Genomic DNA, 14,092 nt, shown 5'->3' on the forward strand with positions numbered 1-14,092 from the left:
GTGGCTCAGTTGGTTAAGTGTCTGACTCTTGATTTCGGCTCAGGTCATTATCTCAGGGCCATGAGATGGAGCCCCGCATTGGGCTCTGCAACTGGCACGGAGCCTGCTTGAAATTCTCTCTCTCCCTCTCCCTCTGCCCTTCCTTGCCCTGCCCATTTACTCACTCTCTCTCTCTCTCTTAGGGGAAAAAATATCATTCTTTGCAGCACCAAGCTGGGCCTGGTAAATGGGGGAAGGAAGGAAGAAAGGAAAGAAGAGGCTAAGAGGGGCTGCATGATAAGGAGCTGCGATGGAGCTAGGCTGGAGAGAGCCCAGGGAGGGTTCTGCATACCTGGTTTGGGAAGGAATGTGGGGGAAACCCTGACCTTGGAGAGGGAGAGGACAAAGACTTAGGGATAGTACCCTTGTCTAAGAAGGGGTGGGGAGAGAGAGAGAGGGAGAGAATGAGAGAGAGGGAGAGAATGAGAGAGAGGGAAAGGGACAGAGAATGAGAGAAAGAGAAAGAGGGAGGGAGCAAAGCCCTTCGGGGCAGCACTGGCTTCCTGGGCCTACGCCCATGAGTCACACGAGGCCCTGGCTCAGAAGGGCTCCATACTCTGTTCAATGTTTGGCTGTCACCCTCTGGAAATTCTTGATGGTCTTTTAACAAGGGTTCCCACATTCTCATTTTGCACTGGGCACTACAGATTATGTAGCTGGTCCTGCCTTACGGAAAGATTTGTGGAAGTTTTCCTGTGTGAAATGAATGTAATCTCTTTTCAGTGTTTTCTGGAGATGTAAACATCTTTCAGTTATTTTGGGGTGGGGGCAGTATCCAATTGTGGGTCCTTTGATCCAAACTCCAGACTGGGCTGGGCCTCAAGGTGGTTCAGCTTTGTCCCGACCCCGTAGCAGAAGAGCGGCTCTTTCCTCTACCCTGTCTGTAGGAGTCCTCTGGCCCCTGCCTGGCCCAATTCCTTGCCAAAATCCTTGGGCAGGTTTTGCAGGCAACCTCCACCATGTGCTCACTGCATCAGCTTTGGAGGAAACCCTCCATTCCCTTATTCTGGTGAAATGTTCCATGCTGAGAGAAAAGGCTTGAGGTTTTCCTTGGTGATAGTGGCAGTGGGGGTTAAGATAAAGAAAACAGTGTTCTGTGAAATGTTGCACAGGACGTGGAGAATTTCTCACCAAAGAAATTCAAACTTGGGAAACCACACACTTCTGCTTCTGGGTGGATTTTGTGCAGAGCCACTTTCTCTTCCTGCCGCTTACATTCCGACAAAGGCACCGTGTAGAGAGGATGAAGTACTGTGAGTTCAGCCCATTATCAAATGGTTTCAAGGGTCATTTTGATCTTGTCAGGATCAGCAGGCTTCCTTTCAGCAGACCTAAAAAGGCTGACAGAAACAATAAATGGACAATTTTGAGACTCTTTGTCAGAGTTATACTTTGGGGGCAAACTCTGCCGTAAATACTGATTTCTAGTCCCCTCTCCATTTGCCCACCATTTTCAGATATGATTGCCCCCCATCCCTGACCACCACATAGTCATCAACTTACCTAGCCAACACTGTGTCAGCCAGTGATGTGCGGTTGCTTCTCTATCTGCTCCGTAGTGCTTACACCACAAGGAACCAAACATGATGTATACCCTGGAGCACACATTCGTCTCTAATTTAGTGCCTACATATCTGTAATAGCCATATTGAACTGAAGCTGAGAAAAATCACCCTTGCCACCCTCCATTTTTAGGGAGTCTCTGATAGGTTGGAGGATTACCCTATCGATCACACAGTCAGGAATGATTACCTCTCACCCTCCTCTGTCTTGTCAATAAACGGCTCCAAATTTCAATTCCAGGAGACACATTTAAACCAGGGGTGTCTGGAGCTGTGAATAGAATTATAAGTATGGTAGAATCTAAAAGAAAGCATTCAAACCCAACAGACAGATTATAGGATATGCCACACCCTATAAAGGATTTAAACTTTTAAGAGTATTAACATTTTTCCCATAACAGATTGTTCCACTCATGGAAATTACAATTACTGTCATTTCTTGATACTGACAAAGAAAATTACATATATTTTCTTCAGACATGGTATTTTAACTCAGTAGTGAAATAAGGTAGCAAGTAGTTCCAAATGGGCTTCAAAGAGACTATTGCCTTAACTTTTTAGATCTGTATGTCTTTATAAAAAGATTCTTGATGCTTTGTTTAAATGCCCCAACTCTATAGCTGAATCAGGTCTAGCTGGCCTGAAATACCATTAAACCCCTAATAATTAGGTCAATTTGGCATGAAAAACTGGTAGTAAAGAGCACTTTATAAAACAGTAAAAATCTATACTCCAAGTATTATAGCAAGACCAACAGATATCAAATTAAGGGGCGGCGGTGTGCAGAAAATCCATGCAAGGTGGATGCTTCTTGTCTGAACTTAAAGACATTGGTATGAGCCAGTGTTTCTTTCTTTTTTTATTTTTTGACATGGAATATTAGAAATTTCTTTATTCTTACTTATTTTTATTAAGCACCAGCTTAATACTGCAGAAAATTTCAAACTACCCATTCTTCCCTCCCCCACCCAAATTCTTGATAAAGAGCTCTTCAAGTGAAGACACACTCTCTTCTCTCTTCTGTATAAAACTTTATCAAATAAAGGCAAATAACTGTGTACATCTTGCTGTAAAATGCTGCCCACGGCTGTGGAAAGTGTCTGCCCAGGTTCCTATCACTGTCCAGGTCCTGAAAGACTCTCGTTCATGAACTGTCTCTTCACAAAGCAAGACCACCACTTGCTAGGTTTATCATTCTGAGGGTCAAAAACTTTCTCACAAAGTCTCAGTCCAGTCTCTTGTCTCAGCTGCTGTAAGTAGGCCCTCATCACCTCATCTTCCTGTTTATCTGCAGGTTTGGCATAAATTGCATTAAGTGGAAAACCAGGCTCTCCAGGAATGGGAAAATTAGTGATTCCCAGCGTATACATTTCTTTTTCACCTTGGCTTTTGGAATTGCACTTTTGGAGTTTCTTTAGACACTCAGAAATGTAGAGAGTTATATGTATCAAGGTTCTGTCAGCTTCATTCTTAATCTCATAGTTTTTGAAGAAGACATTGGTCTTAAAGTAATAGATGGCTTCATCCACAATATCTGTATCTTTTGTCTCTCTAGGGGCAGGTCCTTTGAACTGACTTCTGATAGGCAACAGTGCCATGTTTCCAATGAATTTGGTATCAGGGTCCATGAGAGAAGAGTGGTAAGCTGGCATCTTGGTGGCGCCCGTATTTCAAGCTAGACGAGGAGGTTTATGAGCCAGTGTTTCTAAGCTGTGTTTGGTAGAATGCTGGCTTCACAGAATCTTAATATGAATTATGTTAAAAATAATGAAAAGAGGTCTGAGATAACAAAGCCAAAAGTGTTATCTTATTGTAGGAATTCTCAGTGCTTTTAATTTGCTCAACTGCCTCATGAATGTACAAGGGTGAAGGGAGAACATGGACAGAACACTTCCTAAGCTTGTTGGAACTGAGAAAGATTTTCTGAGAAACATTTCAAGGAATTCAAGTTCTGGGACTCCTTTGGGGAAACTCCTTTCTTGGTCCTGGGGGCATGTTTGGAGGCAAGGGTGGTGAGCAGGACAAAGCGTGGCCCCCAGTGCTGTAGCTCGTGTTGAAGAACTCAGTGGTCTAGCGTCCTCTGGCCATCTGGGATGGCACTCGGGGAAACCATTCTTTCCTGTTTCCTCGTGAGGCTCCTTTATGAAGTTCAGAAAACAATCCAAAGTGATTCAGCAGGAGGAAGCATAGGCTACAGCTCTAAAATATCAGGTTAATTTGCTTGTATTCTTTGAAGTTTGAGATCTTTGAAGTTCTGTTTTCCCTTGAGAGGTGAAGATGAGAAAAACAAATGCCAAATGTCGTTTTATACTGTGAGAAAGTACAATTAACAACCATGCAGTGTTCCCCAAATGCCTCCTTAGCCAGAGAGCTTGAGTTGTAGTGTTCACAAACTTTGACTCTGCTGGGTTTTTAATGGGATGATACCCACCCTGGGATCCAGAAATGCTAGAATCCCGCCTTGCCAATCACTTTCCCACTGCCCTCCCCTATGAGGTTCTGGAGAATATTACATACCCCAGGAACAAGAACATGCTCAAAGCTATCACTTTATCTATAGCTGTTTGACTGTTGAGCTCTGGTAAAGACGTAAGATCCAAGTGGGACCTTCTGGTTCCTTTTTCCTTCACAGCTTTAAATCCCACTATCTACCATTGTCCAGCTACCAGCAACAGAAGTTGGGGGGGGGGGCAGCAAGATGGCTGGAGAACAGGCTGAGTCAGTGTACCCACCAGCTGCCAGCCTGGAGAAGAGAGAAAAGAAAGAGGGAAGGTTGACAGGTCACCATCAAGCTTATAAGAAATAGGACCTGACAACAAAAGTCCCATTGGATGGAAACTAAGAGGTGGATTGTTTTAGTCCATTTTGGCTGCTATAACACAATACTACACTTTGGGTAGGTTTAAACAAAAAAAAAGTTATTTGTCACAGTTCTGGGTGCTAGAAGTCTAAGATCAGGGTGCCAGCATGGTTGGTTCTGATAAGATCCCCCTTCCGGTCACAGGCTGGTGACTTCTTGCTGTGTCCTCATGTGGAGGAAGGAGCAGGGGAGCTCTCTGGGGCCTTTTGTATAAGGACACTAGTCTCATTCCTGAGGGTTCTGCCCTCATGACCTAATCCCCTCCCAAAGGCCCTGCCTCTTAGTACCATCACACTGGGCATTAGGATTCAAACATGAATTTGGGTGTAGGGGGTGGATACAATCATTCAGACCATAGCACAATTGGGCCTCCGATGATGAAGAGAGAGAGAGATTTAGGAGTCGGCAGATTTTTCCCTGGTTATTGCCTGCTTGATTAGATGATGCGTCGAGGCCTGACGCCACCCCTGGCTTCCCCTTTTCATGCAAGCACCTATAGCCCCAGCAGGGCCAAGCCACATTGTACAGTAACCACTACCATCACGTTGATCCCCAGGCCCTGTCTATCTGGAAGAAGGGCCGCTGAACCATGAAAGTATCTTGGCCTGGGGCCAAGACTGGGAGATGAGAGGAGATGGGGCTGGGGCCACTGCCACCTTCTTTGCTTACTGAATGAAACCACAGATATGTCTCCTGTCCTTTAAAGGAATTGAGTGTGCAATTTGATTGAGCCCAGTAGGAGGGTCAGAGAAGATTAGAATGAGACATTTTCCTCACTCCTTTCCTTCTCTCGGTAGCTGGAGCCCCATCTGGAAGAGCTGGTTTTCTGTTTCTGAGCCTGGTTTGATTCTGATTCTGGCCCTGGGATCATAGACTCTGTATGAATAGCATTCTGAAAGGTCAGCAGGCCTATATTTGCACCCTCAGGCACATGAAGACTTCCCCAGAGACACAGAGCTCTTGTATTAAAAAAATTTTTTTCCTATTAAGAAATACTTCTTATATGTAACCTCCTGCTTTTTTTACTGCTCTTTGTGAAGACAGAAGACAGCTGGGTGTATCTGTAGGTAAACCTTCTGTATGCTTAAAGATTCTTGGTCTTACTTTCTCTGGGCTGAAAAATCCAGTCTTAACCTCTTTTTCCAAATCTTATTTTCCTTCCTTTTCATGATATTGTAACTGTTCCAAGAAAGAATTTCCTTAAATTTGTTAATCATTAGAATCATCTGGAGACCTTTCTAAACAGACCAAATTACACATCACTCTCCAGACTTGCTGCATAAGAATTACAGGGGCAGGGGTGGTTTAGGGTTGGGCAGAGATTGCCTTTCTTAAACAGGATGAATAAATTACTAGGATCTTTTTGAAGTACATGCCCAGCTTGCAGTTCTCCCTGCAGGGATGGTACCTGCCCTTCAGAGGTGGGTCTCTGGCTCTAGGTTGGCAGTAGCATCAGGGATGCAGGGACATCTGATCCAAACAATGCCAAACCGAGTCTTTTCTCCAGAATTTGGAAATGGAACTTAGAGACAGGAGGTCAGTTTCTGAGAGTGACTGGAAGTATGACATGACAAAAATGGAGACACCAAGTTATGACATGAAGATAGAGAGCAGAGAGAGATGGTCTGCAGGGAGGAGGTAGAGAAGAATGCAAACCATTCTAATGATTCTTTAGGCTCTTGTTCCAGTCTGCATTGCTGCCCTGGAGTTCCATGAGACAGTTGATGTCCTATGCAGTGGCATTCTCTTTGCTTAGCCTAGCTAAAATAGATTTTTATTACCAGACACCCAGTGGGGCCCGACCAAATACAGAACTAACAGCCGGACTGGGAGAGGGAGACAACCTATGTCTTCTCTCCCTGTTGACTCACTATGGTACTCTATTTTGCTTTCCTGAGAGGAAACATGCCTCCTTGACTTCTAAAGAATATTTCATTGTCTGACTAGACAATTTTAACACACCTCAAGATCTGAATGAGTGCTGAATGGCCTGCTATGGAAAAATCTTCCCAATTGTCCTCATAGGAGAAAAAAAAACCTCATTAATATTTACTAGTTGATGCATTCACCCAATCACATGTAAAGTCAATACTGTTATTGGCCCATTTTACATCTGAGGAAATTAAGGCATAGAAAAGGTAAATAACTTTCCTTGGGTCACAGAGCTGGTAAATTATTGAGCCAAGACTTGAAGCCAGATTTAACTACAGAGTCCAGGATTTCAACTACTTTTCTGTACCTGCATTGAAACAAAAACTCAATGGTTGAAAGCAAAACTCTTGAAGCTACCTGAGAAGTAATGTGCAAATACTCATTTCTGTAGCAAGAGAGCCCTCCAGTTTGACCTCTATAGGAAGTAGCAAGCAGGGTGGATTAGAGGTTTCTGGCAGTTTTCATAGATGAGTCAGGCTTGCCCTGAGGCCAGAGAGAGGTAGGGATAGAGGATGTTGCCATCTTAACACCCATTTCTTCCTCTAAACAAATCTCTTATTTTCTTCAGATATCCATTCCTTTGCAAAATGGCTCATGTGCTAGGGGAGGCTGGCCTCCAAGAAGGAACCTTATTTCTCTGAGGGTAAAATCCACCCCCGCCACCAGTGATTGAGCATGTGACCCAATTTGGACCAATTAGATGCAAGGAGAGGCTTTCTTGGGAGCTTATGAGACAATTTTGTCTTAATCATATGTGAAAAATTTCAGAAGAGAGTCCCTTTTTTGAGCTGGATATAATTGTATCAGTTAACTATTGCCACAAAAATGCTGCCTAGCAAAACCCCACAAAACCTCAATACCACAGAGCAATAAGCATCTCCTTAGTTGGTCCAAGCCTTGCTAATTAGAGCAATTCAGTTTTCCTGACATGGGCTGGGCCCACTAATGAGTTCAGAGATCAGCTGAGCTAGCTACTGTTCTACATCAAAGTCTCCCATTTCTTCCCAGGACCAGTGAACTAGCCTACACATGCTGTTCTCAAGACAATGACAGAGGTGTAAGAGCACCAATGGAAATACGTAACATAGCTTAAGCCTAGGCTCCATCACATCTACCAACATCTTAGTGACCAAAGAAAGTCACATGGTTAAGTTTTGCATCAAGCCCACCCACTATGGAGCCATAGTATATCAGATTGCCAAGCCCAACATCAATGGAACGGTGAAGACTGCTTTTTCCTAGGAGTGATAGGGAGGGTGGTAAATAGTTTGAGCAATATCCAGTCCACCACAGGGCCATGCATAGATGTGAAACTCAGGAGAATGACGGACCACCTACCTTTTTTAAGGCTGCAGATAAAACCAGCGCACACAGAGAAGAGGTGACCTGAGAGAACCCCAGAAGAACAGAGCTGGAGCCTCTAGATTGTATCAACCCCAAGTTCTAGCTGAAATCCAGGCTTCAAGTAGTGTTGGCCAAGTTTGACACTATTTGAGCTCATCTGAGGTAGATTTTCTGGTACTTGTGCAGAAACTCTCTCAATTCAGAATTTTCTTTGGAATGATTAGGAACAGAGGCCCATAGATGTGAATAAACAGCATGTTGGTAAAAAGCAATGCAGAGCTTAGAGAGATAACAGTTTGTGTTTTTTTTTTCAAATGTTTTGTCCTTGGAAACCCAACCATCCCATCCTTTTATTGCTCACTCACCTTGCAGCAGATCTATTTCTTCTTCATTTTGTGTAATTCGATTCATTCTCAGATGTTTGTTCATCTGACCTTCCAGTTGGTATGGTAACAGCCTGCCTGAACTGTAGCATTTATTATTCACTGAAAGTTCTTGTCAAGTCAGTAAGAATTAGGTTTGCCTTCTTTCAAGCAGTCCAGGGGACTAAGTCATTAAGGAGGAAAGATGGCCCCATACCCCCATCAAGGCTGATGCTTGAAATTCTCCTGTTAAAACTCTACCACTTTCCTGTGCTCACATTGATTGAGGTGGTTCCTTCCTTTCTGTAGAGCTCTTGTTTCCTAGCTGTAGAAGGTAACATTTATTTCCACCCTCCACCCCTGTCATGTTACATTAATAACAGGACACAAATTGAGTGGGCAGTTAGTCGATGAATTTGTAAAAGCCAAATTAAAAAATACTGGGAGGAACAAAGGGTAATATCTCAGAATAAGAATCAGTCATTTAAAATAATATGTACGAATGTTTACTATGTACTTATAACTCAACTAAGAACTTCTTGACACCCTAGAGGGTAAAACATTGAGTAAGAACATGGCTAAAACCTGCTGGATACCTACTATGTGCTGGGCACTATATGAAGCCCATCACTCACATTACTTCACTCAATCTTCACAATGACCTTAGGAAATAATTAGGATTATCTCCATTTTAGGGAGAAAATGATGAATTTTTCCAAGGTCTAACAGCTGACATGTGAGGCTGGGGTTAGAATTTGAATGGGGACTTGTAAGGCCATTTTATTTATGCTATACTCTACTTCCTTAAACAAAAGTGCAGTGGTTATGGGTGTAGACTTGCCTATGAGAATAGTAAAATCTGGCCCTGCCATCCACTCATTGTATGGCTTTGGCCAAATTACTTAACCTTTCTGTGCTTCAGTTTCCTCATTTATAGAATAAGGATAATCCTAGTATTAACCTCTGAGTCTAGTCCTCAGAATTAAATGAATGTACATGAAACACTTAGCACAATGCATGGGCATAATGAACTCTCAAATGATAGCTGTTTTTATAATATAGTGAATGCCTGGTACAACACTGTCCACTAGTATGTTCTGTGATGACTGAAATGTTCTAGATCTGCATTGTCTAATGCTGGAGACTCTAGCCCCATGTGACTTTTGAAAACTTAAAATGTGGCTAGTGCAACTGAGGAAGGGAATCTTTTACTTCATTTCATTTTAATTAATTACAGTTTAAATTTAATAGCCACATGTACTTGGTGGCTCCCATATCAGACAGCACAGGTATAGAATGTGCCAGATACAATATATACAAAAAAGAATAAGATGTGATTCCCGTTTATGAGAATCTTATGGTTTAATGGAGGAACAAGTTGACAAGCAAATGATTAGTAGGCATGGTGATAGGTATTATAGTGCAGCTATAGACAAAATTCTATGGAAACTCAAAGAGCAAGGGACTAATTTGTGCCTGGGGATCAGGGAGAGCTTTTTACAGGCGGTGACAGTTGAGTTAGGCCTTGAAGGGTGAGTAAAGATTCAATTCATTCATTCAGCAAGTATGTGCTGAGAGTCTTCTCTAGGCCAGGCACCAAGTTTGAGAGAGTAGATGATTGTCCAACGAGAGGTAAAGGTAAGGGTACAGAGGAGACATCTCTGTTGGTTAGACTGTTTGAGGAGGTCCTGTTGTAAAAGGTAGAACTTGAACTGTCCCCTTGAATCACAGATAGGATTTGGATGATGCTGAGAGCTAAGGGAGGGCATTCCAGGTAAGAAGAACAGCATGAGTAAAGAGGTGAAGGTGGGCCCAGTAGCCATCATAAGACCAGCTTAAATGAAGTAGAGAACAGGATTGGAGGACAGCGGTGGTGAGGTCCCACTGGAGATGACTGTAAAGTGGGGGAGGGTATGAAGCAGGCTACGAATGGTGGTTGATGGGCTCTTACCTTTATGCCACTGGAGATTTTGAAGTCACATGTTGCAAGTTGTATAAAGTTGTGTGACAGATGTGCTCCAAGTGCTTCTGAAAAACAGAGGCAGAAGGTTCATTTGGGAAGGCACCCCCCCCACACTCCCCCAAAAGGCAGTGTTCAATTTCTTGGTATTCTGGCTGCCAGCATCCATTCCTTTCCCATAGCCTCCCCCATTTCCCCCATGTCCCCTTTTATCTTATACAAAGATAAGAGGACACAGTCCCCAGTCTCAAGGAGCTCTGGTCCAGGGGGTCTCTCCAGGGTGTACTTCGAACTGCAAGGAGAATCAGACACTTTACCTCTCATTTGACACTCAAGTGTTTGGTGCCAGGGAGGGGATGGTTGGAAGTCAGAACATTGCTATTACATTGTGGCAAGAAGAATAGTGCGGTGGCAGCATGAGTCACAGCCCGGGCTTTTCTCAGAGTCTGATCCTCCAGCCCCTTGCCATTCCGATATACGTCCACTAAGTCTCTTTTCACTTAAGGTCATCAGAGTCTGTGTCTTTTGCTTATGGCCAAGAACCCTGGCTGACCCATTTGAAAATAATTCGGATTCCTGCAAGTGGGAAGTGCTTGGTCGTGGCCCCAGCTCTGCCCTAACCTGTCATCTCCAGAAAGTCCTCTACCCCTGGGCCTCATGCTCTTGTCTCCCTAACAAGGGATCCACACTTGTGATTTCTAAGGGGGCTTTTGAGCAACCATTCAACCACACCTAGTCCAAGGTGATAGAAACAGAAGGAAAGGGTGGCTGCAAGACATATTTTACAAACACGTAAGACTCGGTGGCTGATTGTAGCGAGAAGGCAAAGCAGAGTGAATAAAAGATGACTCTGTGCTTTTGAACTTGAAGGAAAAAATTTGCTTTCAAATCACCCAAAGCCACTTTTGCCATTCTTAGTTGTTGTATCCGTTTGACCAAAGAATTAGAGTTTAAAATATCCTTTTGTTCTCCCTTCTTTGTTAATCCCCTGCCAAGAAGCTCTGCCCATAACTGGGTAAATCCATCAGGAGCTCCTCAGTCATCAGAAGATTTGTAACTCACTGCCAGTAGCATTGCTGCTGTGATCTGGACTTCAGAGCTGGAGGAAGGGCATCTGGAACAAACAGTCCAGGCAGGGCTTGGCGATGTGTCCTGTTGGATGCAGCAAGTGACAGTCTGTTCCAGATGCACCTGTCAGCTACTTTTCTGTTCCTTACACACAGTACACCTTTGGCTCAGCCATTCTCCCTCTTTGCAAGGACTTCTAGACTACTCTCTGGAAGAAAGATCTAATCCACCCCTCAAATACAAGCTCATGCTGTTCACTGAGTAAACGTGCATTGGGCCAGGCTCTGTGCTTGGTACCAACAATACAAAGATAAGAGGACACAGTCCCCAGTCTCAAGGAGCTCCTGTCTGGTGGGCCTGGGTGCTGTCCCCAAGCTCCACCTTGTCAGTCATTTTGCCTGTAAATGCACTGTGGGCCAATTCCTGAGGACAGGGACATTTTCTGTATTCTTCACGATGCCTGTGCACCCAGAGTGGGTGTTCAAATGTACTCACTGAGAACCACACTTTGCTTTGTGCAGGGTGAAAGCCTTATTGTACAGTAGTGAAGAGAGCGTAACACAGAGTTACACAGATTGGATTCAAATTCCCCCTCCAAACCTAGCTCTGTGATTTATTAAGAGGGTGACTGGAGAAGCTATTTAACCTCTATGGGCCTCAGTTTTCTCATCTGTAAAATGGAGGACAGGTCATAAGAGCATGTATTACTTGGCATTTAAGCAATGGGTTGTGTTTGCTTATAGAATGGTCTCAGTGTCCATGGCTGCTGCTTTGTTTTAATAACTAGAGAGCCTCAGGGATGTGGTGCATAATTCACAGCGACAGGGGGACAACTGCCTGCCTGCCCCCTTTTCCTCCCACTTTCTTTCTTTCTCTGTTCTTTCTCATCCTTCCTTCCTTTCCTTCTTTTTCTTTTTCATTTCATTTTTTTTCTTTTTCCTCTGGTGTCTCTCTCTGCCTTCTCTCTCCCATTCTCTTTCTCTTTCTCCTCCCCATCTCCATCTGAGTAAAGGAAATTATTAGTTATAAATTATATTTAAATGCCCCAAATACTGAGCAGACAGACTCAGTGAATTAAACCTAGCCTGTGTCCTCTTTTCTAAGTAGACAGACCTTACTTTTCTCCTCATGATGATGAGGTCCAAGTACCTCTTGTGCAGACAATTTACTCAGAATTCCCCACCCATACAGACCCACTTAGGAACCTGACCCAAAAGCAGTGGAAAGAGAACAAAGCATAAATACATTTTTTTTTTCTTTTTCAGAATTGCTGACTGATTTTCTGGCAGTGGTATTCTGGCTCTACAGGAAAAGAAGAAAAAAAAAAAAACAAGAAAGAAAAAGAAAAGGAAGAAAGCCCTGAATGCTTGCCAGTCTCTGCGGTGTGAGTACTCCCACCATGGTTGAATTCAAGTTTCCAGCATAAAGTCCTAGAACACAGAGTAGGGAGAGGTGCATACTGTCCCCCCTCAGGAGACACTCTAGTGTGTGCCACTGTTGAGAAACATACAAACACGGCCCCAGTGCTCAGGCCTCTCTACCCACCCTCCTAAACCCAGGGGCCTAGTCCTAGCCCACAGCACCATGTCCCAATCAGGTTTCCTGCCTCTGTTGTCTATCCCTACCTCCGTCTGCGAAATATCCTTCTGAAACCCAGGTTAGAATATGTGACTTTCCTGCTGTATACTCCCCAGGGGCTCACCTTGGCCACTCCCAGGCCCTCCACCACTTCTTTCACCCTTGTCCCAAGCTACTCCAGGCCTCTCGTCTTGATACAAACCCTATGACCTCTCCCTGTCTTTGCTCATATCTAACTTGCTGCTTGGAATGCTATTCTCGGAACTCCCATTCCTGCTCCTTTGTCTGCCTGGTGAACTGCAGTCATCTCTAAGCCTAGCTAGGAGGCCTTGTTCCCCTTGCTGTTCTGATTCTTCATCTACCTTAAATTGCATGGCATCACTTACTCCCTTATCAGGGTCCCCTTGATACCATTCTATCATATTGTATGGTGAGACATGAACTGGTTTCTTTTATCTCCGGATCCTAAGATAGTGAGGAGGCCATGGGTCCAGGATTGATCATTCATTCATTCATATATTCATTGAACAAACATTTATGGAGTGTCTGTTATGTGCCAAGCATTGTGCTGGGTGAGACTGGAGAAGAGTGAGGAATAAAACAGATCTTCCTCTTCTCTGGTAAAGTTCATAGTGGATGGAGGAGTAAAAGCATGGAACAAATAGAAAATAAATATGTAATTGCAAATATGTTCAATGAAGATAAAGAACAGGATGGCATGAGAAAAAGTCCCACTAGTGAAAGGTTTTTAAGTTTTCAAGAAACATGGAATATAAATTTTAAGGGATGGGGGCTTCACTCAGTGAATGGAGCACCGTGACTTGAATTGCATTGTGTGGCAGGCACTTCAACCTGCCAGCTTATCAGTGTGAGCAAGGATGGTGCAGTGTTTGTATCTGTGGCACACTGGACTAGATTTCCAAGCCAGCTCTGGTGTAAGGGGCTTGAATGGAGGTCATCAAAAGTGTGTGTGGAGGGATGAACATATAGAACACAGGCTTCTAAGAGAAAAATGGAGAAAGCAGCAAGAAATGCACAGGAGACCTAGGCCAGCCCAGAACACGTGTGTTGCTGCAGAACAAGCATGTTGCTTGTATGGTGCACGGGCTGTGTCCTTTCCCCATTCAGATGATGGAGAGAAGGCTGCCCAGGCTGGAAGGGGAGGGTTTAGATGAGAGCTGCTCTTCATTAAAACTGAGAAGGTGAGGGGAGATGGTTGAGCTCTGTTTTGTATCTTTGTATCTCTATTAATTTTTTAAAAATTGTCTCTAGTGATAGAAAATTCAAAGCAAAATAGACTTAAGGGAAGAGAAAAGAAAGGATGAATGGGTTCAAGTTATTAAGAAATCCATAGTTACACCCAATGCCCAGATCTTTGTTTTTAATA

General features: G+C 43.7%; 1 protein-coding gene across 1 annotated transcript; it reads right to left on the reverse strand.

Moving 5' to 3' along the window:
- Nucleotides 1-2,716: 2,716 nt before the first annotated feature.
- On the reverse strand, nucleotides 2,717-6,815 carry LOC116637077 (actin-related protein 2/3 complex subunit 3-like). The gene is made up of 2 exons (XM_032412276.1): nucleotides 6,807-6,815; nucleotides 2,717-3,253 (listed from the first exon to the last, which is right to left on the reverse strand). Exon 2 carries the CDS (start codon nucleotides 3,251-3,253, stop codon nucleotides 2,717-2,719), a length of 537 nt encoding a protein of 178 aa, XP_032268167.1. The 5' UTR covers nucleotides 6,807-6,815.
- Nucleotides 6,816-14,092: the final 7,277 nt, after the last annotated feature.

Source organism: Phoca vitulina, unplaced genomic scaffold (genome assembly GCF_004348235.1).
Source record: "Phoca vitulina isolate PV1807 unplaced genomic scaffold, GSC_HSeal_1.0 scaffold13, whole genome shotgun sequence".
Taxonomy (NCBI): Eukaryota; Metazoa; Chordata; class Mammalia; order Carnivora; family Phocidae; genus Phoca; species Phoca vitulina.

Coding starts and splice junctions, on each gene's coding strand:
- LOC116637077 (XM_032412276.1), bottom strand. CDS start 3,253: ATGCCAGCTTACCACTCTTCTCTCATGGACCCTGATACCAAATTCATT.